Here is a 25,413-nt window from a genome sequence, read left to right on the forward strand (position 1 = left end):
GATATAACTAGAATGATATAAATAGGCCTAGCTAAGCCTAGGCCTAGTAGAAAATAAATTTGTTAGAGACAAGCTGACTTTACGCACACACCCACACCCACACACTCTATGCTAGGCCTAGGCCCATATAACTTCTGGCCAGGCTACCCTGATCCTGTGCAAGCTTATCACATGTCCGTCAAAACGACCCAAAATACATTCCACCCCAATAATCATTGATAATGAGAGGGTAGCCTGGAGTTTACTTTATATTACAACTAGCCTAGTATGTACAGCTTATCTTTTTTAACTAGAGGCCTAGTACAGTTGTTATGGAAATTTATTACCTGATAGTTGTTAATAGCTTTTGAATAATAAATACGGGTTTTTTTTAGGTAGACTTTAGTGGACTTTTTAGCCTGCATCTACACGTCACCACCTGCGCCAACCTTAAAAACTTTTTGTGATTGGCTTATTATAGAGGGCGCTATGTAGGTTTATTTCGATTTTTTTTGCAGTTTGTCGTGTAACACTCGTTTCATCATTTAAATGTTTTGATGTTTATTAATACATTATTCTCCCACTGTTTGTGTTTGTTATTGTTTTCAAAATGTTGAAGAATTCGACGTGTTACCAATTGTTTCAAATAATAAATAAAATAATAATTATTCTTTAAATAAAAGTAGTCATATTTAGTATTATGGTCAAACACAGTAAAATAGTACATGGTTTGAAATTAATTTCGTTTGTTTAAAGTTAAAAATTCACATAAAAATATAAAAATGAGTTAAAAAGGTTAACATTTGTAAAATACAGATAACATACATCATTTAAAACACAAGCAAGGTTGGTGTGTGAATGGCAACACAATTTTATCCATCAGTTTTATTATTAGATACGTACATAAATATAAATATAATGAATGTACAATGAACCATCTCTTTTTTTAAAGTTATTTGTGTTTCCTTCTAATGTAGATCAATTTGGTTAATAATAACTTCGTAACTATCTTCGCTGACATTGTCGTGTTCGCTGTGTTCATCATATCGATACATGCTGATTCCTAGTTTGTTGAAAGTAAACATTCGTTCCACCTTATCGATCACGCCGTACAATGCGTCCAATCTCACCTTCAACAAAAAAAAAACACACACAATGTCAACTTTAGGCCTATACACTGGGATAGGCTTTCACCAATCTTCTTAACATTAATCAAACGAACATACGACTCGCACATAAAAAATATGGGAGGAGGCTGCAGCCTATACAGTAATTAGACTGTATAAGCTTACCGTACGTTTTGCCTTATTATTTCAGAGGTAAGCATCTATGATATGTCAGCGGTTATGGAAAAATAAATACTTTTGCAGTTTATCATGATTGTCAATTCAAGATTCGTATTGAGGTTAATATTTACCGTGAAAAATCCGTTGAAAGCGGAGTCCAAGTCAGAAACAACAAAACAGAGAATTGAGATGGAGAAGACTGTCATAATACACATAGCTAACTCCATTCGATATGACTGGGCCTAATAGAAATCAACAAAAATATACTAAGGCATTGTCTATACTATCAAACTATTTTGACAAAAAAAGTTTGATGTGCCCAAATATGGTAGTGATATCCCCAAATATGGTAGTGATATCCCCAAATATGGTAGCGATTTGACATCATTGTGTCCACATCACATTTGTTGTTGTCACATAAAGTTTGATAATAATTATAACAATGCATATCAAGCGAACGTTTCAAGTTCGAATTTTGGTTGGTTGGTGGTGGGTTGGTGGTGGGTTGGTGGTTGGTTGGTGGTGGGTTGGTGGTGGGTTGGTGGTGGTGGGTTGGTGGTGGGTTGGTGGTGGGTTGGTGGTGGGTTGGTGGTGGGTTGGTTGTTGGCATGGTGGTTGGTTGGTGGTGGGTTGGCTTTTTCTCATTTTCACAGATTTCTTTATACTTGGCGTTTTAGAATTTATTCATTTTCAGTACATCGCCGGCGGACGGTGTAGAATATTTCTTTCTAAATTTGTATTAATAACATTAAGCCAATTAAACTAATAATGTATAATTAAAGAATGCGTGTGCTTTATAGATAAAAATGTTAAGTCGTTGACATACAGCATCATAATCATAGACACACCGTTTCCTATAATAATCTTAAGTATGTCCTGTTGTTGGCTTTCAACAAGCGTTCCGGGAAAGCCCCTACTGTTAAAACTATTTGTTCGTTACTTTGGATATCTATACAATGTCCATCTTACAATCAGCTAATGCTCTAGTTTAACGCATTGCCGCCGCAGATTAAACCTGATGGTCGTAATGAACACAATTCTGAACCATCGGGAATCGAACTCGGGGCTTTCTTTTAAATTTTAACTTTTTTTAAATGCACAGACATCCTTTATTATTTTAATCATTACACCGACTATTGCTAACGTGTGAAAAATATGATGTATTCGATGAAAAAATATCATATCATAAAAGGTTTCAAATAATTAACTTTGACATCACTTGAACTTGTTCATAAATTATCATAACATAAACTTTCACTTCCACAAAAAACTTCCCTGGTAATTTCCAAAAATGTTGTTCCGGTAAAACGGTAAAAACAAAAAATACATAATGTTGCGCAAGTATATTTTTCACTATGAGTGCAGTCGCAAATACTCTTGTGTGTGGACATACACTTGCTATTGCGCAATATTGTTCAACCTCCAGTCGTACCTTGTGTGTGGACACACACTTGCGATTGCTATTGCGCAATATTGGTCAACCTCCAGTCGTATTCTTGTGTGTGGACACTTGGGTATTATGTGACTATACCTGTAAAAGCATTACACCAAAGAATGTACAGAATCCTAATGCTTCAAGAAAAACCCACTGGAACGGCTGTATGTGAGAGTTCATCACTTCATAACGTTCTGAACTAGCTGAGCTTAAATTCAGAATGTGGTCTAGAATTTCCTCCTGTATAAAAAAAAAAGCAAAAAGTAAAAATATAATAGATGAAAACCAGCCTTCAGTATCGTGTCTGTCGACGGCAACCATGACATAATTATTAACAGATTTTCATAGCACCTGCCTCTAGCACAAAATTTTAAATATCATAATACACTAAACTAGGTCCGTAATTCATTTCAATTCAATCTTTTATTTCGGAATTCCTGGTCTATAGAAAATAGCATAATTACTTAGATATTAACAAATAAACTATACTGACTAATTACAATAAGACACAAACAAATAAACTATACTGACTAATTACAATAAGACACAAACAAATAAACTATACTGACTAATTACAATAAGACACAAACAAATAAACTATACTGACTAATTACAATAAGACACAAACAAATAAACTATACTGACTAATTACAATAAGACACAAACAAATAAACTAAACAAATTAGTTGAAACTATAGAGATGAATAATTGCGTGATGTGGATAAGTTACTATACTTATGAAAGCTCGATTAGAAATAGCGTTTTATTACTCTTTCGCAGCAGAATTCAGATTCAAAAGTCCTTAAATACTCGAAAATAGGTAACCAAAGATCCTAACATCTATCTTGGTTTTGAATTGTATCAACTTATTTTTGGAAAAAAAAAGAAGTCTTTTCTACAAACAATTATTAATCAGGCGTGGGGTAGCGCGAGCAGGATAAGCAATAACCTTAACTCTTACCAATACAAGTCGATCGACGCTCCATGTGTTATCTTGTTCAAAACTTTCTTTCACCAAATCAATTATCTGGAATTAAAATCAATTTAATAAAAATTACTTAATAATTTTACAATATCAAAATATTTGTGATAATTTTGTAATGAAAATAATTGAAGCGTTCTCACTTTCCAAACTTGTCCAGGGGAGCGGGGAATTTCGAAGCTAGTGCATTTCACAACATCCGGGTGTTGAATTTGCAGAAATATTGACAAAACTTCATCCTTTATTATTTTGAAAATCTAGAAGAAAAAAAAAAGCAAATGGATGTAATTATTAATCTTTATTTGGACATTTTTTTTTTTTGTTATCGATCTAACAAGGTTTGTTCACCTTTCGTTTTGTATCATCAGAAATTAATGACATCTGATTGGTCATTACCATCACCTGATCTAACAAACTAGATTCATACGAAATGTTGCTAAGCAATGAACGCTGTTTCTGCAACGCAGATTGATAGGAGAATCCAAATGAAGTCCTTGAATGAAAAACATTAAATATTAATATTATATAAAATAAACTATTAAAATTGTTTATGGTACTAACTCTATACCGAACTAACCCACAACCATACGACCACTACTATACGGTACTACTTACGCATAAACTAGACCCGCTGGCGCCAAGAAACAAGCTAAAATGGACCCACAACCATACGACCACTACTATACGGTACTACTTACGCATAAACTAGACCCGCTGGCGCCAAGAAACAAGCTAAAATGGACCCACAACCATACGACCACTACTATACGGTACTACTTACGCATAAACTAGACCCGCTGGCGCCAAGAAACAAGCTAAAATGGACCCACCACCATACGACCACTACTATACGGTACTACTTACGCATAAACTAGACCCGCTGGTGCCAAGAAACAAGCTAAAATGGACCCACAACCATACGACCACTACTATACGGTACTACTTACGCATAAACTAGACCCGCTGGCGCCAAGAAACAAGCTAAAATGGACCCACCACCATACGACCACTACTATACGGTACTACTTACGCATAAACTAGACCCGCTGGTGCCAAGAAACAAGCTAAAATGGACCCACAACCATACGACCACTACTATACGGTACTACTTACGCATAAACTAGACCCGCTGGTGCCAAGAAACAAGCTAAAATGGACCCACAACCATACGACCACTACTATACGGTACTACTTACGCATAAACTAGACCCGCTGGCGCCAAGAAACAAGCTAAAATGGACCCACCACCATACGACCACTACTATACGGTACTACTTACGCATAAACTAGACCCGCTGGTGCCAAGAAACAAGCTAAAATGGACCCACAACCATACGACCACTACTATACGGTACTACTTACGCATAAACTAGACCCGCTGGTGCCAAGAAACAAGCTAAAATGGACCCACAACCATACGACCACTACTATACGGTACTACTTACGCATAAACTAGACCCGCTGGCGCCAAGAAACAAGCTAAAAAAAGCAAAACAAATTATAATACAGTATTAATACAAAATGCGAACATTTTCTAATATCATGAAGAACAACAATAAGCGTCTGGATGTTGAATTGCCTTTATATTACTCAGAGAGAAATTCTGAGAAGGATAGAGATTGATTATTGATGGATGTTGTCAACGTCAATAGCATCCGCCAGGAGAAGGGCGTGGAATATTATAGGCCTACACGAATTACCACTCCTTTAAAAAAAATAACTCTTACCAATAGCGTCGTTCACATCTGGTGTGCCATGAGGGAACCTCTCAGATGGCCAAAAATAGCCAACAAGAGGAGAGTAAAGGAACAGAACGACAGGACAGAAGCCTAGTGACAACAAAGCTGGACCAGAGATCATCATCAAAGGTAGAGGTCTGTTAGAATATCCGTCCATACTGTCTATTACAACTAAGTCATCATACGTCAAAACTGAAAAGAAACAAGTTAATATACTACATTGGTGTCGTCAATTATCATCGATTATCGCAATCTTCAGATCATTTCGTCATCATAAATTCTGTTAATCATCCTCATCATCATCCTCACCATCATCAACATCTTCATCAATTATGTTCGTCATCAACATCTTCATCAATTATGTTCATCATCATCAATTCTTTTCATCAACATGGGCCATCATCAATTCAGTTCATCATCATCATCGCCGTCAACATCTTCATCAATTCTGTTCATCATCATCATCAATTCAGTTCATCATAATCACCATCATCATCATCAACATCTTCATCAATTCTTTTCATAATCACCATGAACATCACCATCATCATAAATTATGTTGTTCATCACCATCAATTTTGTTCATCATCATCATCACCACAAAAGTTACATTAGCATTGCATACACGATTGTGGGGCAATCTCGTCAATAAATTTCTTTTGTTGCGCAAATTGTTGATCATCTTTTGCTTCGGAAAGTCCTAAATGTTGCGACATTCCTCTCACACTTGGACGTGATAGAAATTTCCATTGTAAACTGCGTTGTCTTTTCCTTGAGTAGCGTTTGTATGCTGAGCGGAACATTAACACCAGCAATCCTAAAATGACAAATTGCATGTTAAAACACCACCGAACATAAAAACTACTGGAAAAACAAAACAAAACACAGCTTTATAGTTCGCGCGAATAAATATCCGCGCGAACATTCATGAGCTCTGATTGGTTGCGCATTTTTTGCGTCACAAATTGGTAGATACAAATATTAACGATCCACGTTGAAAACGGGCTTAAGGAAGGCACATACCAAGTAAAATGCTTAGACAGAGAATGGCCGGAGGAATAACAATTTCAACTTCTGACGGTCGAATTTCTCCCTCTGAAAATGGAACTTCTTCATCAGTAATCTCTGCCTCTGGTTCTGGCTCAGGTTCTGCCATTATGATTCTGGTAAGACTAAAAAATGATAAATTACGTTAAAATAATGATGGAAAACATCGAATTTTTGCTCAATAAAATTTTACTTAATGTAGAGCCAATCGTTGGAAGCAGTAACCTAGACAACAATGTGTACAATGACGAAATAATTCCACGAGTTTGCCGATCTTTAGTGATTCAGGTGAAACCGATAATTAATTAAATAATAATGCAACGATATTTAGTCATATAGGGGCCCGGTATAAGGTTTTATGACATAAAATGATGTAAAGTACATGTTATTAAGATGCTTTAGTCCTAGATTTAACTTACAGTATATCTATTTTTCTTTCTAGAAACAAGTTAAAATCAGTTAAAATAATACCAATGCTGCGTTCTACCTAATAAAGTTAAGTTTAGTTAAAGTTTTCAAGTACTAGACATTTTCTTTATTAATGTACATGTGAGCCACAACAATAGATTGGAATATCCATACTTCCATCCATTGGTATGATGAAAAGGTTACGCGGTGGGCATTATAATATTACAGACTTACATCCATACTTCCATCCATTGGTATGATGAAAAGGTTACGCGGGGGGCATTATAATATTACAGACTTACATCCATACTTCCATCCATTGGTATGATGAAAAGGTTACGCGGGGGGCATTATAATATTACAGACTTACATCCATACTTCCATCCATTGGTATGATGAAACGGTTACGCGGTGGGCATTATAATATTACAGACTTACATCCATACTTCCATCCATTGGTATGATGAAAAGGTTACGCGGGGGGCATTATAATATTACAGACTTACATCCATACTTCCATCCATTGGTATGATGAAAAGGTTACGCGGGGGGGGGGGGGGGCATTATAATATTACAGACTTACATCCATACTTCCATCCATTGGTATGATGAAAAGGTTACGCGGGGGGCATTATAATATTACAGACTTACATCCATACTTCCATCCATTGGTATGATGAAAAGGTTACGCTGTGGGCCGGCATTATAATATTACAGACTTACATCCATACTTCCATCCATTGGTATGATGAAAAGGTTACGCGGGAGGAATTATAATATTACAGACTTACATCCATACTTCCATCCATTGGTATGATGAAACGGTTACGCGGTGGGCATTATAATATTACAGACTTACATCCATACTTCCATCCATTGGTATGATGAAACGGTTACGCGGTGGGCATTATAATATTACAGACTTACATCCATACTTCCATCCATTGGTATGATGAAAAGGTTACGCGGGGGGCATTATAATATTACAGACTTACATCCATACTTCCATCCATTGGTATGATGAAAAGGTTACGCGGGGGGGGGGGGCATTATAATATTACAGACTTACATCCATACTTCCATCCATTGGTATGATGAAAAGGTTACGCGGGGGGCATTATAATATTACAGACTTACATCCATACTTCCATCCATTGGTATGCATGATGAAAAGGTTACGCGGTGGGCATTATAATATTACAGACTTACATTCATACTTCCATCCATTGGTATGATGAAAAGGTTACGCGGGAGGCATTATAATATTACAGACTTACATCCATACTTCCATCCATTGGTATGATGAAAAGGTTACGCTGTGGGCCGGCATTATAATATTACAGACTTACATCCATACTTCCATCCATTGGTATGATGAAAAGGTTACGCGGGGGGAATTATAATATTACAGACTTACATCCATACTTCCATCCATTGTTATGATGAAAAGGTTACGCGGTGGGTATTATAATATTACAGACTTACAAATACGATTCTTAAAAATCTATCATGAAATATAACCGGAGTTTTGTCATAAACTCAGAAGAAATCTTATATTATGAAGAACAAACTTGTTCACAATAATTCACTATTGGAATGCCCTGCCTTAACTGAAATCGCCCTCAAAACCCTTAAAATTAAGGGAATCCCGATTATACTATTATTAGAGACAACCCTCTTTTGTTCGTAAATCCATGTCGGAACTCCTTCGATTATTATCATTAATCGCTGTCTGTTGTATTGTATAAACGTCGACGTCGTTTATACAAAAATGCAACAGAGGTTTACCCGATCTTTTTTTACCTGATCAGGTCCAAAAAGTAAGGAAAACCATTTGTATTTACTATATTCCTACTTTTACAAACATAAATTATTAAATGAAAATAAACAAATAACATAAAAAAGTAAAGTAGCTGAAAAAAGTAAAGCTTACCACCAAATGTAATAGTAAGTCTATGCCTATTTATAATAATATGCATTCATGTTGTGTCACACTGCTGCCAACAATCGAAACAATAACATTGTAACCAGGAGAAACTGGCAACGAAACTAACGCACACACGCGATATGTTACTTAGCTACTTATATGACGTACTACGCCCTGTATCAAAATTACGCGCACATCCCATTTCAAATTCTTCATAGAAAAAACATTGGATTTAGGCCCCATTTAGGTTCATATAAAATAATAATTACTACTAGGCCTATTACAACTGCTTGTAGGCCTACTTCAATTCCTTTACAACATTCAAATGTTAGGTGATAGTGTATACCTTGAAGTTACCATAAAATTGAATCGCCGCGTAATGTTTACTTTATATTTATAATTATTGGTATCGTATTTTTCCTAAATAAACAATTCCTGCATTCTGATCCTGAAACAGGAAATAAGTACATACGAAACTAAACTGAATGTATCCTGTATATTTTGTTTATACCACCAAGGAAGAGTGGAATTACAATTTCACTCTTTCCTGGTTACTATATATAACCATGTTTGATGAGAAACTTGGCGTATACACCTGATTCACCTGAAAAACAAAGTTGTGGCTGTGAATTAAAACAGCTTCCTATTATCTGCTAAAACTAAAATGATGTTTTTAAATAGAAACTTCAACTTGAGAACATGTGTAACTGCGATGTACTTACTTAACTGTTTATTATTATTAATTCTGTATCTGTATTTAAAATGTAATTGTACTTGTATGTCTTTCTATAATCTAAAAAAAAGAAAAAAAAATGTTTGTAACTAAAGCTTGGTTCCCACACTAGCGACGCAACACAAGGACGTAACGCAACGCAAGTGAATTGACCAATCACAAGCGATGGCTTATTCGCTTGTGATTGCTAACTGTCTATAACTTCGCTTGTCATTGGTTAAAACGCTTGCGTTGCGTTTACGCCCTTGCGTTACGTTCTAGTGAGAACCAAGCTTTATGACTATTCACTATTATGCATGCCTTTTTGTTAATCATGGACCATTTGTAAGAACATTATTTTTAATGAAAATGTCATCCATGTAAAATAAGTTTATAAATAAATAAATAAATAAATAAATCTGCATGTATCATACTAGTCACTAACCGCGACGTAATAATCAATTTAACCAATCACAAGCGATGGATTATCCAAATTTTCGCTTGTGATTGGTCAACTTGCTTGCGTTGCCCTTACTACGTCCTTGCGTTGCGTTCTAGTGGGAACCAAGCTTTACATACGACGTATTATTAGTACATATATAAGTATCGAGTTGTTCAGGTGGCTCACATTGATTCCAGGTACGTGGTAGGACCGGGGCTGTTTTCGTTGGATTTACAAAAGGTTATGAACTGGGCTTGGTCCTCGTAAATCCGCCTTTGTGGATTTAGTATCCAACGATTCATATCCTACATCTTAAAAGTGGGACGTTGCTAATTTGCATACATCGGTATCGATTTGTGTCGTCATAAGCTAGCTCCTATTGGTCCGCAAAAGTACTTTTCTAAACGTTTCATTTGCATATTTCCGCCTGTTAATCCAAAGTGAGTGAGTACTATAAAGCCTTGATATACAATCACTACTTTTGATTAAGATTATAGTTGATTATGGTTCCGTCGTGTCTGTAGATTACTCTTTGTTTTAATAGAATATCAATATTGGATTTAGACAATACAGAATGTTGTTGCGACTTGTCTTGTTAGCAACGATTTGTTACCACCGGCGGGTAATTGGCCAGAGCAGTGTGAATAGACAACACAATGGTAAGTATTACTAGTAGGCCTATAAAGGAAAAGGAGGGAGGATTTGTATCTTTATCAACTCAGAATAAACAACTTGAAGTGAATGTCAACAAAATACACGAAGAACTTGTAGGAGGCTGATTAGACTTCCCCCAAACCTTTATTGTCTTTTATGTTAGTCAACCACTCGACGTTTCGATTTTTGTCGGAAAATATATATTATATTATACGTATAAAACATCATAAGTGCCTAAATATTTAACTTTAATAATTACGGTCTAGAACCTAGTCTAGAGGCTGGTTTGTGCAGGTGCTGATGAAGACTCTTGAACCGAAAGAGTCGGATCGGATCGTAAGTATGGTGAAATATTGATGAAACAGATTTAAAGTAAGAAAATGAAGAAGCAATGCAAGGTGTTAAATTGGTGATGCTAAATAATAAAGTAAAATAATATAAGTAAACATATTTAATTATCCATCCATAAATTAAAGTTTAATTGTTTCAGAGTACTGAATTTGTTTTCACCATTGTCAACATAATCGTTATTGTCGTCTGTTACTGTTATTATACACAATCTAGCCTGCGCCGTGGATTCATCAGAAAGTGACTACGCGCCGTTACCAGGTGATGAGTCGTACTCGTTTTCAGCAAGTGTGTCCTCCACTGATAATACTCCGAAAGAAGGAGGAGGTTGTATGAGAGACGCTTACTGTGACACGGAGACCTCAACATGCATCTGTAAAGACGGCTTTGATGGAGATGGTGTCATTTGTACACGTGAGTGATTTATTCATAATGCTTGTCGAGGCAGAGGCACCGCACCGTAAAAACCATAGGAAACCAATCGGCACGGGTTCAAAGCTCTAAAATGGTTCTCGTGGTAGAGCTATGGAGCTATAAATTAAATGTTATAGTATTGGATATAGTATGGCTCTAGGATATACTGTAGGAACTGTATATACTGTAGAATTTTAGTTATGATATTAACAAGAATGTCGCCCTCTATAGCTGCACCACAACGTGCACTAGTTCCCGTATGCCTCTAATATTAAAAATGGTTTTACTATAAACATTCATTTGAACTTTCTAGATGCAATGAATTTTCATTATTTTTCGATAAAATGAAAGTGTTTTAAATATTGTTTTTTTCAAACGAGCAAAAATTAAAATTAAAATTACGTACAAACGTTTGTAAATATATATAGGCCAAATCAGACAGACAGTTTTATTTAGGTCGTCGGGAGAATTTTAAACATTTTTAAACTTCTTTCTACGAGACGACTCGTCGGGCCTCGTCGTACAACGCTGTCCGAGTTGGCTTTAAGCATATGGATGGAAATAGCGCTTAAACTTGATGATTTGATAAAACTTGATGATTTGATAAAACTTGATGATTTGATAAAACTCGATGATTTGATAAATTAGAATTCATTTTAGACTTCTATTTTCCTTCTATTATTATTATTATCATCATCATTTTATTTATTAATAAAAAAAATGTAAATTTTGAAATCTTAATTTACAAAGCATTGGCAACATGCCAATGGCCAAAACGAGTACATCACGGTAACTGGACAAGATTAGGAGAAGACAGAGAAACCAAAGAAATGTATCCAGGAGATCGCATTAAATATTCCTGCAAACATGGGTATGCAATCAAACGTAATAGTGGACAGAAAGTACGAACATGCATGTCAACTGGACAATGGGATCTCAAGAAACCAGTTTGTGTTGGTAAGTCTATTTATGTAAAAACATAATAATAAATAGATACAGTAACATTTTAATGAAAAGGAGGGATGTGGTATTCATTCATTCATTTGGTCAAAATCATTGTCAACTATGTACACAAAACAACAAGAAAATTACACATAAAATGGAGTTAAAAGGGTATAAAACTGCAATAAAACAATAAAAAGCAGAAAGCGTGAGTTAAAATATTGAGGCATTACAGTCATAAAAGATTATAGTATAAATGAAAGATAATTCGAATGACTAATGTTCAATGGGATTATTAGAATGATAGATGAATTATTTTATGAAACTACAGTTAAAATAATTCTAAAGTTTTGAGTGAATCAAATGGGTCACATGCATGATAATGCGCGATGCATTTCTGAGCACCACACCTCTGTCACTCATGCCAACAGTATGCAAATTAATTAAATATGTTAATTAGAGAATATGGAATGTTTCGAAAGAAACATAAATGATGAATTATTAATTTTAGTGGCAAAGTGTGATGCGCCAGAGGTGAACATTACCAACGGGAACTCTACAGCACTTGCTGGTACAAAGTATCCAAGAGATCACATCATATTATACTCGTGTTTCCCGGGTTACAGGATCAACGGCGGAAGTTCGGAACTGATATGCATATCTGACGATTCCTTAAGTGGAGAATGGAGTGATCCGACTCCAACGTGTGAAGGTATAAAATATTCCTATACTTAAGCTCTGTTTACACTATCAAACTTTATGTGACGAAAAATATATATCCATATATGGACATAAAAATGTTATATAACTACCATATTTGGGCACACTTTTTTGTCAAACTTGTTTGATAATGTAGACAGAGCTTATAACTTAGGCCTACTCATGTGTAATTCCAATACATTTATTAATGAACGGATTGCATATGAATGTTTTTAAACCAACATTGCAGAGAAGAATTGATCATAGTAACATTTATTTATTTATTTACATTACAATATTCCTTTCGGTGAAACATAAAAATAAAAAGTGAGCACTGAGGAGAGACAATAGAGGTCAAGGACAACTATCGCCAAAGGGCGTGTCTCTCCAAATATAATAAGTTACAGGACAGGAAACTATGTTCTTATGTTAAAAAATTACTGCAGTATTGCCTTTGACTTAATAATTTAAACTGCATTTTATTACAGTAATACAATGTTACGACGTTGGATACCCAGAGAATGCCAATCGAATAGGCAACCCCCCATACTTTATTGGAGATGAAGTCAAATTTAGATGTATGAGTGGTTACGATCTTATTGGCTCGAGTTCCCGTACTTGCCAACCAAACGGAAAATGGAGTGGTTACCTCACAATATGTGACAACGGCGGTAAATGAAATGAAAGCAATTTTTTATTATTATTATTATTTTTATTCTCATTTTAGGCAAATTTCCAAGGATTACCACAAGTGAATTCATTCACTATCCTTCTCAAAGGTGGCAATCCTGTTCACAAGACAAACATATACACAAGATGCTCTACATAAACAAAGTCTTATTACAAGTCTTTGAGAGTGGAGTTGTAAAATGTCATGACAAAAAATCCTGACATGACAAGACTTAAACCCAAGACCCTTAGATTGGTAGCCAAGCATCATAACCACCAAGCCACAACCTCCAAAATAATTTGCCGGGTGGTGTACACAAATACTAAAGGAGATGATTTGGATTAAATAAGCATTATTATCAAGTCCAAAGTATATTTACATTATGTAGAAAATAAATAATATCATTTTAGTTTACCTTTTAACTTTAAAATAAAATGTTTTAAAGAAACAACATTTTTTACGCCTAAATAAAATTCTTATTTTTAGCTGGTGACTGCCGGAATCCAGGTACCCCTATAAATGGACGCAAAGTGGGACGAAGGTACATGCTAGGAGACGTTGTTACATTTAAATGTAACAAAGGATTTGCAATAATTGGTACGAGCGAAAGAACATGCTTAAACACTGGAGCGTGGAGTGGCACACAACCTACATGCCGAGGTATCATAAATCGTGGTTACCCCTCTAGAGACGCAACGAAAGGACGTTTGCGCAACGCAAGCGAGTTGACCAATGACAAGCCACTGTTTGAATAATCCATCGCTTGTGATTGGTCAAATCGCTTACGTTGTGTTGTTACGTCCTTGCGTTGCGTCGCTAGTGATGAGAACCAAGCTTAAGAATTCTTCAAATGTATCTGTCTTTAATATTTCAATTTCAATTTATTAAAAAAAGCCTTTAGAAATGGAGATATACATTAAAGTAACAAAACAAAAGCAAAACATTAATACTGTAAACAAAACAAAAAGAATCAATAAATTCTTTATTGTACAGTGCTTTGTGTTTACAGTAACATATTGACCATGCATGCATAATTCAATCTTTTAATTTTAGGCCCCAGAGACTACGATGATCCTGAAAGTATTGCGCAATATTTTGGAAAAACACTTGACAAGTTTCACGAAGACACTGCAATTAGTAGTGACGGTGATTCTAGAGGACGAACTATTGATTTGAGTTACGGCGGGCGATTGGAAATCTACATAGCGATCGACGCGTCCGGTAGCATTCGAAAACCAAACTTTGATCACGCCGTTGAATTTGCAAAAGCTTTAGTTCGGAAAGTAAGTTAAAAAATAGGACATTATCTGCAAATTAATATTACACAAGGCACAGCAAGAATACATTCTAACAATGTATCAAAGTGGGAAAGAAAAGAGAAAAACAACACTCTATATGTTGCATTCATAATAGGAAAAATGTGTAATATTATATATAGTTTTAAATCAAGTGCAAATCTACGTATTATTTCAGACAGGTGTCTCTGGAGGAAGAAAAGGGCCTTGGTACGCCGGTCTTATGTACACCAATACAATAGAGCGAGATAAGTATTTTCATGTAACATCTACAAGCAAGGAAGACGTTCTTGGTGAATTTGATAGATTTGAATATGAAGAAGGTATTGTCAACCCTACGTTAAACAAAATGTTATTATGAAATACAATTTTTTTTTTTTTTTTTTTTCTCTTTTGTGGGGGTCACCCACATTTATTCATTCCTTTTACAAATATATATTATATAACATACATACATTTTTATAAAAATAAAGAACAATAAAATGCAATATAACAGCTAAAAAGGCACTATATCTATACATGTACATAAAATAGATGGAGTAAAAGTATGCTTTAAAAACGTACATTTTATGTTTATTGCAAGTTATAGTAAAAGTACAACTATTTATCATTTAAATTTACTTTATATTAAGAAATGTATTAAAAAGTAGCTGTTTCTTTTATTATATCTTAAATCAGTACTCACAATTTGTTTCTTTATTTCTTTTGACCTTATATTACATCCGTTACAAATATATACACACATACACACATTAATATACCTATTTACATTTACGAATCAGTTTAATCTAGTTATTATAAACACATTATATGCTACTTTTTATGTTTTGGCCTTGTATAACATTTGTTTCATTCCACTATTTCTATTCCTTTAAAGTTCTTTTCTTACTATGTTGGCCCTTTACATTTACCAGTTTGTTTACTTATATGCTTGACCGTGTTTTTCAGTCTATGTTTTACCCTAATACATTTATTTCTATCATGTATTAGTTTTAGTATAAGTCTAGGTGTTAGTTTTACACTACAGCTTGTACTAGTTTTATATTTTTCTTATTTTATGAATTCTAATAATTTAATTTTAACATCATTCCATTTTATAACTGCTTTATACTGATTACATGCGTATTCATTTTCTATAAGATTTTTTAATTCAAACTTAAACATATTCAAGATACTTTTTGATTCGTTACCCATCATGTTATCTAATAAACTAAGCCTTATGCGGGATTTGTATATACAAAACGTAAAGATAGATGTTAGCTCATTTACAAGTTTATCTTTGGAACCAGTAACTATATCAAACCAATGTATTGGCGTTTCATTAGGAAAACATTCAACAATAAGATTATTGAATTTCCTCCAAACTGGCTTAATCACTTTACACTTAAGTAACATATGTTCTTCGTTTTCTATCACATTCTTACATCTATCGCAAATATTAGTTTTAGACAATTTCCAAATATGTAATCTTTTATTACAAACAAGTATGCGATGTAAAAGTTTAAAATTGAATTGCGCAACTTTTACCATATGTTTCATATCTTTGACTTTATTATTCCATATTTTGTTCCATACCATAGTCTTATTTAAAAACTCTGCTTCCCATTTTACTTGGGAGATTGGCACTGTCTTTAGTTCAAATATAAACTTATCATAAAAACCTGTTTTAACATTTGATTTGAATAATTCATTTTTAATATCAACATTAACTTGTTCTTTCTCTAATCTATGTCGTGCCAATACTTCCTTCCATTCAATAGGAATAGCATTCATGAGCTTGAAGTATTTTATTATCCCATTATGCTTTACTAATAACGTGGGAATTAAATCTCTAAGACTTACAATTGTGTTATTGACCAAAATGTCACCAATTGTTTTATAGCCCGACTTTAACCAATCTTTGAAGTATAAAGACTTTCCGTTTGACAGTATGTTTATTTTCCCACAAGGTTTGAGATTTAATTTCCTGTACATTTTGAGGATCTAACATTTCAATATTATTTATTTTCACAATTGCATTAATCATATTTAAATAAAATTCAGGCATAATTTGTAATTGTTTATGCTCTTCAAAATTAAGCTTACTTATCTCTAATGTACATTCTATAGGGTACATGTAATATTTTGGAATACATTTCCACTTGCCTGGGTCTGGGCTAAGTAGTCTCTTAACCCAGTTTAGCTTTAACGAGTTCACAACTACATAAAAATCAATCATATTAACCCCTCCTTCTTCTATTTTATTTATAAGTGTTTTCCTCTTAATCTTTTCTATTTCTGCATAGGAATCTATACAGTAACTTCTCTACCATTGGAAATACAATTTTTTAAATAATCTCATCACCTACCAACTTCAACAGTTAACAATTATCAGCAACATTCCGAACATAGTAAAGCTTATAGTCCACACTGGCCAAATTAGTTTGGAAAATGTTTTCAAAAGTTTGCTAGTGAGACCTGTTGACAAACTGCAGAAAACAAGTCTATATTAGCAAATATTAGTTTCAAAACTCGAGCAAACTCTTAGTTCATCAAGAAATGTTTTCCAAAGTTTGTGAGACCAGTTAAAAAGCTGCAGAAAAAAAGATTTTGCAGAATTACATTAGCAAATTTTAGTTTCCAAACTCCAAGTTTGTCAAGAAGTGTTTTCCAAAATTTGCTAGTTTAGTTTGAAAACTCAAGCAAACTCTGAGTTTGTTATTGCGTGAATTCGACTTATATTGGCTTAATTGACAAAAAACTTTCATACCAAAAAATATAATTGTTTCTATTTGAACACAGATGGTGGGACAGATACAGCTGCTGCATTGAATTTTGTCCGTACTCAAATGATTTCATTTTCTAAAGCAACATTTCGAGAAGAGGATGAAAGAGCTTCATCAAGAATCCCTCCCCCAAAACGAGTTGTATTTCTTCTCTCCGATGGTAAATATGACAATTTATTGTTTCTTTGAATTCGAGCCAAAGACCAGCCACTGATACCCACAGCATTGTCATTATTTTCAATAAGAGAAATATATTAATTACAAGTAATCGAAATATAGGTGCGTCTAATAGTGGCGGAGACCCTATTAAGGCTGCTGAACTACTGAAGGATGACGGTGTTGAAATCTACGTCATTGGTGTCAGGCTTAAGAAAGAGAATGACGAGCTACTTGGCATAGCATCAACAGATCTACCAGGTGAACACATATTCATTCTAGCTGACCATAATTCCCTTGGAAGGCTCGCTGATGAAATTACTGGAAAAACAAAGCCAGGTATGTAGGTCTATTCTTAGTTAAGTTAATAAAACTAAGAAACATTAACTGTTCTGTCGTTTCATTGCTAGTAGAAACGATGATTAACAATAACAATTTGATGATAAATAAAAATACTTTGGTTATTACAAGGACACAGTACGCATGTACGCGCGATGGACCAAGTAGTGTGCGAGTACCAGTAAAATAAAAACAGCAGCCAATATGGTAGTGATATGTTCAAATATGGTAGTGATATGCTCAAATATGGTATTGATATGCTCAAATATGGTATTGATATGCTCAAATATGGTAATGATATGACATCATCATGTCCTTATATGAACACATCACATTGTTTTTGTCACATAAAGTTTAATAGTGTAGACAGGGCTTAACTTTCCAACAATGATTTCCTTATTCTAGACTATAGCATATGTGGTATAGCAGGAGATACCCAAGAAAGCAGTCAGCGGGGCAGAGTATCTGGAGGATGGGAGGCAATTGAAGGGGCGTGGCCATGGCAAGCAATGTTATGGAAATCACAATTCGATGTAAACAGCAACAAGTATATAGTAAGTTGCGATTATATTTTAAATAAATGACCATAATAAAGATTATTATGGTTTGTTTTTAAATAAAAATCACAATAAATATTATGGTTTTTATTGTTTTGTGTACAACAGCAACTTTTTTTATTGAGACGACCAACAAAGATTGTGCGTTCTATATACTACACTATACTAGTGTAAACACTATATTATTATATATGCATTTTACTTTTTATTTACTGTAATTTTAAGTAGCCTAAATTCAAGAAAATAACTAACATTTAATATGTATTTGTAATAATGAATGAAAAGTGGTTTACACTACTCACCAAGTGTTGGCGTTATAGTATAATTGTGGTTAATATTATAAATTCCGACGAAGGTAAGCATTACTGTAATCTTAGTAGCAGCAAAAAGCATTTTAGATTGTTTTACGGTTTACTTTTCAGCCCGATGATAGTCTTTTTTGTGGTGGTAGTATCATAGACAGAGAGTGGATATTAACAGCAGCACATTGTTTTCGTAACTACAACAAGGAGGATCATATTAGGCCTATACTCGTTGGTTTGGGTACGTATGTTCCCTCTCCCTTTCTTTATTCTATCACCACTCCTGGGTTTTGTTTCTTCTCAGAAAAAACACTTAATTAACACTTTCAGTAGAGCAGCAGCAGTAGTGTTAAAATAATGAAACCTTCATAAATCTAATTGAGATGATGATAAGGATCCTTGGTAATGTGCCTACGTACAAATTACGGGAAAATTGTTAAAATTATGTCAATACCACAATTCAATTTTTATTGCACGCGATGTGTGTGCGTCGTTCAGGCCTATACTTCGCTGAGGCATGTATAGGCATGGAGGAAATATATATCTGTATATTTCCTCCATGGTATAGGCTAGGTCTAGGCGTTATAGTCTAGGCTATAACGCGCACTTCTGGGAAATCTAATTCCCTTGGGGGATCTCAAATGTTATAATACATCTCAGTTCTAAGCAGTCAATATCTGTATAAAGTTTAGCTTGTTCATGATAAATTGTGATGGTATTGCAGCATGACCAACACATAAACTGCCAAAACGCTAGATGGATCGCCATAAAATTTCAATGTATTATATTCTGCATAATAGGTTATACAAATAGATTTGATAAAAAAGAGTATACAAAACAAGTGACTGTGAAACAGGTAATAAAACACGGAGACTACGATTCAAGCACGTTCGATAATGATATAGCACTACTTAAACTCAAAGAACCTATAGAATTCAGTGTCTACATTCAACCGGTTTGTTTGCCAAACATCACGAGAGAAGGTGAGTAAAGTCGAGCGCTGTAAAAAAACAGCATTCAATTATCGTACGCTTGGCGGGGGCACGCTATCACGTAGTTTTTGAGAGCTCAATTACCGTTTACATTTAATAAAAAAATACATTTAAAAATCGAATGTTACATTCATCAATTCAGGGGAAGATGGCATACTGCAAATCGAATACGAAACAATCATTACCAAATAAGGTTAAAGCGTATCGTAACGTAATTGTTCAAATTATTTTTGTAAAAAAAGTCATCTATATTTAAACATAAACCAAATTGCATCAGGCTATTCAACAAACTGTGAACCCCCACTTTTTTTTCAACAGATAAGCTAAAACCTAATGACATAATGGTATCAACAGGATGGGGTAACACAAAAGTACAAGAAATAGATAAAGGACGTTCCAAACCAGATAATCTACAACAAATATATTCAAAAGTTAGAAAGGACAAAGATTGTTCAGACAATATAGCTGGGACATTTTATTCTTTCACAAACAATATGTTTTGCATAGATGGACAAGGAAATACTACTTGTAGAGGAGATTCCGGGGGGCCAATTTCTAAAAAAGTACTTCCTAACGATGAGCGTGATGAACACTGGGTGCAGTTTGGAATTGTTAGTTTTGGTATAGGATGTGGGCTAGTGGGTAAATATGATTACCATACTGACGTGACCAGGTTCATGGACTGGATCGAGGATAAGACATCACTTGATTTTAGTTAAAGAAATGTGAAATCTAGTGGTTTAAACATATCAGCTAATAATAAGCAAATAAAGCATTTGTTTTTTTCTCTCTTTCGTGGGGCCAACCCACTTTTATTTCATTCTTCATATTACACATTGTAGTTATATATAGAAATTGTATAAAATGTCATTAAAAAAAATGTTTTAAATATATATAAATAAAAATAAAATAATAATGAAACAATTAAAAATTAATACATGTAATTTTAAGAAATACAAGTTAATAATTTTCTTTTTACGTTACCCCATTTCTTTTTATCCTTGTTTATGTTACAAGCATATTGATTCTGTATAAGATTTTTTAGCTCAAATCAGAACAAGTTCCAGACGACTTTTGATCTAATTTTTGAATGTTTTTCTAATGATTTAATAAAGTTTGTTTTATAAATACAAAAAGTAAACAATGATAATAATTCATTGACATTTTCACTTTTTGTTCCAATAACAATGTCTAGCCAATCATGTACGGTTTATTCAAGTGTATAGCATTTTAGAATCATGTTGTTGAATTTTGTCCATACTTTTTGGATACTTTTACATTTCAAAAGCATGTGCTTGTCTGTCTCAATTTCGTTTTGGCAGTGTTCGCACATTTCTTCAGGAGATATTTTCCATATCTTCATTCGTTGTTTACATGCCAGAATCCGATGTAGCAGTTTAAAATTAAATTGTGCTACTTTTATTACATGTTTCATGCTATATAAGTTCACATTTCTAAATTCTGTTTCCCATTTCGATTGACAAAATGGAGTAATAGATATATTGTTGATAATGTGTTTATAATAAAATGAATTTTATACTTTTTACAATATATTGTTTGTATTTTTCGTTTGTCTCTCTCTTTTTCATTGTTTATAAATATTTTCTTCCAATTTGAGGGAATTGCATTTACAATCTTAAAATATTCAATTATTCCATTTTGTTGCTCTGAAAGGGTGGGTATCAATTCTGTCGGAGTCATTAATCTGTGATTAACTATTATATCTTTTATTGTTTTATACCCTGCTTGTATCCAACTTTTAAAGATGTATTGTCCCTTTGACTAATTCCAAAAAAATAAAAAATAAAAGATTTCGAAAAAAGATGGGTCATTTTGAAGTATCATAATAGTTATTAACTATCGCCAAAAATTTTTCGGAAAAAAAAAAATTTAACTGAAATTAAATACAGACGTTGTTTTGTTAAATGTTCAATCAAAACATATCCCATAATGAAACGCACTTGTTTGGCTACTCTGTATGCATAATCATAACACTTCCTCATGATCTGTGTGAAAATACCTTCTTAACCGTGACGAGTTGTAAACAATCCTAATTTAGCATACTAGATGGCATGGTACGCTCGCTTCGCTCGCGTACCATCTAGGTCGTGCCCACAGATGTTTCTCGAATACACAGTAATTTCAGCGTAACAAAACTGGCGATTTCAAATGTACTATTATATAATACATTGTTGTTTACAGAAACGAATAAATAGACACGATCAGGCCCGTAGCCAGAATGCATCAGAGGGGGGTTTTCTTGACACCAAGGATTTTGCGAGCGCAGCAAGCAACTGTAGGCTAGGGGCCAGGGGGCCGCCAAGGGCCCCCGGTCGGGGTCCAGGGGGCGAAGGCCCCTGGAAGCTTTGGCTCTCAGAGCAATTTCGGTTGTTTTAATAAGCTTACAGAGACATTTTTTACCTACTAAAATCTGAGTTATGCAGAGAAATTATATAGTACAGTATTATGGAAGTTAGTAGTACTGATCATAAAATACAGCTTTATTGTTGCAAAAAAGTATATTATATTAAGCCCTTAAATAATTTCTTATCCTATAAACATAAAAAAACAAATAGTACCGTATATTTCGGTGTAAAAGTCGCACCTGTGTATAAGACGCACCCATAACGGAGACTGAAATATTAGTATTTTTTATGTAGTCGATGCATAAGACGCACTTATTTCTAGGCCGAAATTTAAACATTTTACAATCAAAACAATAGTATTTTAATAATAAAACAACGATATTTGAGACATATTTATTAGAATCAAATGATATAATTTTGTTCGATTGCCTTTATTACATCGTAATCAGTCTCTACTTCAACTGAACGTTCAATGAAAAGGGAAATCCCCATATTTTTTCAGTTACGATGCACTGTGTGGGTAGGGCTAGCCTATGTCTATTTAAGTAACTTTAATTTCATATTATTTAAATATATACCTTCTTATTGTGTGTATGACCATTATAAAATCAATCCAAATGATGTTCAGTTATTTTGGGCTGATAATGAACCAGGAATATCATGTTGGGTAGGCCTATATGAAAATCTTTCCTATTTCCATGCATGGATTACAGCAATATGAAGAGAGGAGAGCACTAACCATGTACTCCTTGCCTGGTGGCCAGCACTGTTGGCCATATACACTATGAGATTAGGGGAAGCTACTTAACATAATAACAACATACTCTTTTAGATATCGCTTGACATACGAACTATTGCCTACATGATTATAAAATTATGTGATTGTTGACATAGAGATGTAATAAAAATAAACCACCGTGATCAAGGGAAATAGTTATTGTGTAATTAAAATGTGACACCACCGTAATTAATGGACTCTTCCATAAATGTGTTGCGCTGTGATGCTGCATGCTGCTAGAATACACACCCGCGAGTTCAGAGAGTATTACTAGGCCTGGGTAGAATATCTAATGCGTACTGTAATATTAATTAATACAGTCGAGGATGACAGTTTACCTTAACTAAAAATTCAATAAACTTGTTACCACACTGTGGTTAGACAGGAGTGAGTAACTAGCTAGGCCTACATTGCAGAGTAGTACACTATTTTTAATTAATTTAAGTATTAGTAGGTAATTAAATTAATTAGGGTAACATTTAGAGGTCAAATTTGCGTGTCAAAAGTGCGTCTTATACACCGAAATATACGGTAGGCCTACGTACACGTACCAATTTAACTCAGCACCATTTTTATTCAAGTTTACACACTGAAATTCTTTGGTTTAATGAAAAATATTTCCAGGAAAAAAATAAAAATCCCCAAAAAGATTGAACTGAACTGAACGTGATCTTGTGCGTTCCGAAAAGCCCGGCCGAAGCACGCGATTGGTCAGTCCATTTTTCTGTCATATTTATAACCATCATCTCTCAACAATCTCTCGATCTCACGCTCAGCAGTGACTTTGACATCGGACAATCTGTATATTCGATCGATTTAAACATAGTCAATAGAAGTAAAATGACCAAAAAATCTGCTATAATTGATAATTAATTGCACGATTTTGGAAGTGGGGCCTTTGTTTTTCAAGGGGGGTTTGCTGGTAAAAGGGGGATTCGCGCAAAAAGGGGGGCGGGGGGGGGGGGGTCGCCCGAACCCCAAAAAACCCCCTGGCTACGGGCCTGACGATGATTTATGTAGTCAACTAAACTAAAATTAGCACCCTGGGAATTACTTCCGAAGGAGAAACTTATCACAAAATGAAGAAACCCAATTTGTGTTTTGTATGTAACATTAGGGTTGAGGGATGGGAAAGCGGATAGGTACAAAGAGGAACACTTTTTAAATATATTCTTTATCCACTCAGTAACAAAATATTTTGTTCATGTTTTATAGGCCTGTAAATAATATACCTCTCTAAATACAGTAAAACATGCGATTAATACTTTGTTAAAACTGTCACTGTCATAATCGATTGAAATATTAAAATACATGTAACGATACACCACTACAACGTTTATATTTTTGGTAATTATTAATTAATACAAACGTTGAGAGGTAAATGTCAGTATAAAGTTTATTTGTATATAATAATGTGTTTATATATCTAACAGTGAAGCCTAACCACAATCTCCGTAATAAAGTTTATTTGTGTATATTTTTATACAGTACGAACATTCACAGTAAGAAATGTTCGATTCAAATGAGGACCAAAAATAGTTAATAGGTATTTACAGTATTGTCAAAGTATTGCAAGTTTATTCTCAAAGGGCCCATATATTTACAGTACCTACCGTATGTGTTAAACCAAGGGCTCATAAATTTACCTACTTGTGTAAAACCAAACTTTGGCAGACTGAGAGATTGGGATGTTCCATTCATCGCAAATCAATACATTTGTATAATCGTATATTAAATCTATCAAAATAGTATTTTTTAAAGAAAATCGGCCTGTCTTCAACATTATGATGCTGTACTCTAGCTCTTCAACCGGTTTTCAGCTATTAAAAACAATTATCGTAGGAGGAGATAGGAAAATGCGAAGCCTCCTCGCATTATTGTGGCGGGTATTTTTCAAGATGGACATCCATTAGACAGTGTATACCACGATTTGAAAACACCCCTATTTGGGGCAAATCGTTGAACCTAAATTCGTTTTAATCGGAGGTCTACACTTGTGCAGCAGGGAATGTTCATTCAAGGAGGTCTACACTTGTGCAGCAGGGGATGTTCATTCAAGGAGGTCTACACTTGTGCAGCAGGGGATGTTCATTCAAGGAGGTCTACACTTGTGCAGCAGGGGATGTTCATACAAGGAGGTCTACACTTGTGCAGCAGGGGATGTTCATTCAAGGAGGTC

The 25,413-nt window shown here is 34.3% G+C and overlaps 2 protein-coding genes across 5 annotated transcripts in view; one reads left to right on the forward strand and one right to left on the reverse strand.

Annotated features, from left to right (window-relative positions):
* Positions 1–837: 837 nt before the first annotated feature.
* Positions 838–25,413, reverse strand: part of LOC140045533 (uncharacterized) — a 34,551-nt gene continuing 9,975 nt past the window's right edge. Inside the window, exons 1-11 of one of the 3 annotated variants that reach the window (XM_072090482.1) lie at positions 8,810–8,879; positions 6,445–6,593; positions 6,047–6,238; positions 5,410–5,613; positions 4,630–4,663; positions 4,031–4,175; positions 3,826–3,939; positions 3,662–3,727; positions 2,797–2,940; positions 1,397–1,507; positions 838–1,109 (exon numbers count right to left, since the gene is read on the reverse strand). In XM_072090482.1, coding sequence (XP_071946583.1) covers positions 948–1,109; positions 1,397–1,507; positions 2,797–2,940; positions 3,662–3,727; positions 3,826–3,939; positions 4,031–4,175; positions 4,630–4,663; positions 5,410–5,613; positions 6,047–6,238; positions 6,445–6,577 — 1,305 coding nt within the window. In that variant the 5' untranslated portion in view covers positions 6,578–6,593; positions 8,810–8,879 and the 3' untranslated portion in view covers positions 838–947. Of the gene's footprint in view, positions 1,110–1,396; positions 1,508–2,796; positions 2,941–3,661; positions 3,728–3,825; positions 3,940–4,030; positions 4,176–4,629; positions 4,664–5,127; positions 5,162–5,409; positions 5,614–6,046; positions 6,239–6,444; positions 6,594–8,809; positions 8,880–25,413 lie in introns of those variants that run through there. The other 2 variants (XM_072090484.1, XM_072090481.1) reach the window with 2 other exon arrangements.
* On the forward strand, positions 10,446–21,587 carry LOC140045530 (complement factor B-like). Of its 2 annotated transcripts, XM_072090475.1 has the most exons (14): positions 10,446–10,616; positions 11,176–11,373; positions 12,124–12,330; positions 12,827–13,027; positions 13,503–13,685; positions 14,171–14,344; positions 14,738–14,967; positions 15,158–15,302; positions 17,761–17,904; positions 18,024–18,239; positions 18,645–18,793; positions 19,219–19,339; positions 19,899–20,081; positions 20,409–21,587. In XM_072090475.1, the coding sequence occupies exons 1-14, from the start codon at positions 10,532–10,534 to the stop codon at positions 20,807–20,809; spliced, it is 2,637 nt and encodes an 878-aa protein (XP_071946576.1). In that variant the 5' UTR covers positions 10,446–10,531; the 3' UTR covers positions 20,810–21,587. The 2 variants fall into 2 exon arrangements, with proteins under 2 accessions (XP_071946576.1, XP_071946577.1); XM_072090476.1 differs by lacking the exons at positions 10,446–10,616; positions 11,176–11,373 and having other exon boundaries at positions 12,210–12,330; positions 12,942–13,027.

The sequence above is a fragment of the Antedon mediterranea genome, chromosome 3 (assembly GCF_964355755.1).
Source record: "Antedon mediterranea chromosome 3, ecAntMedi1.1, whole genome shotgun sequence".
Lineage (NCBI taxonomy): Eukaryota > Metazoa > Echinodermata > Crinoidea > Comatulida > Antedonidae > Antedon > Antedon mediterranea.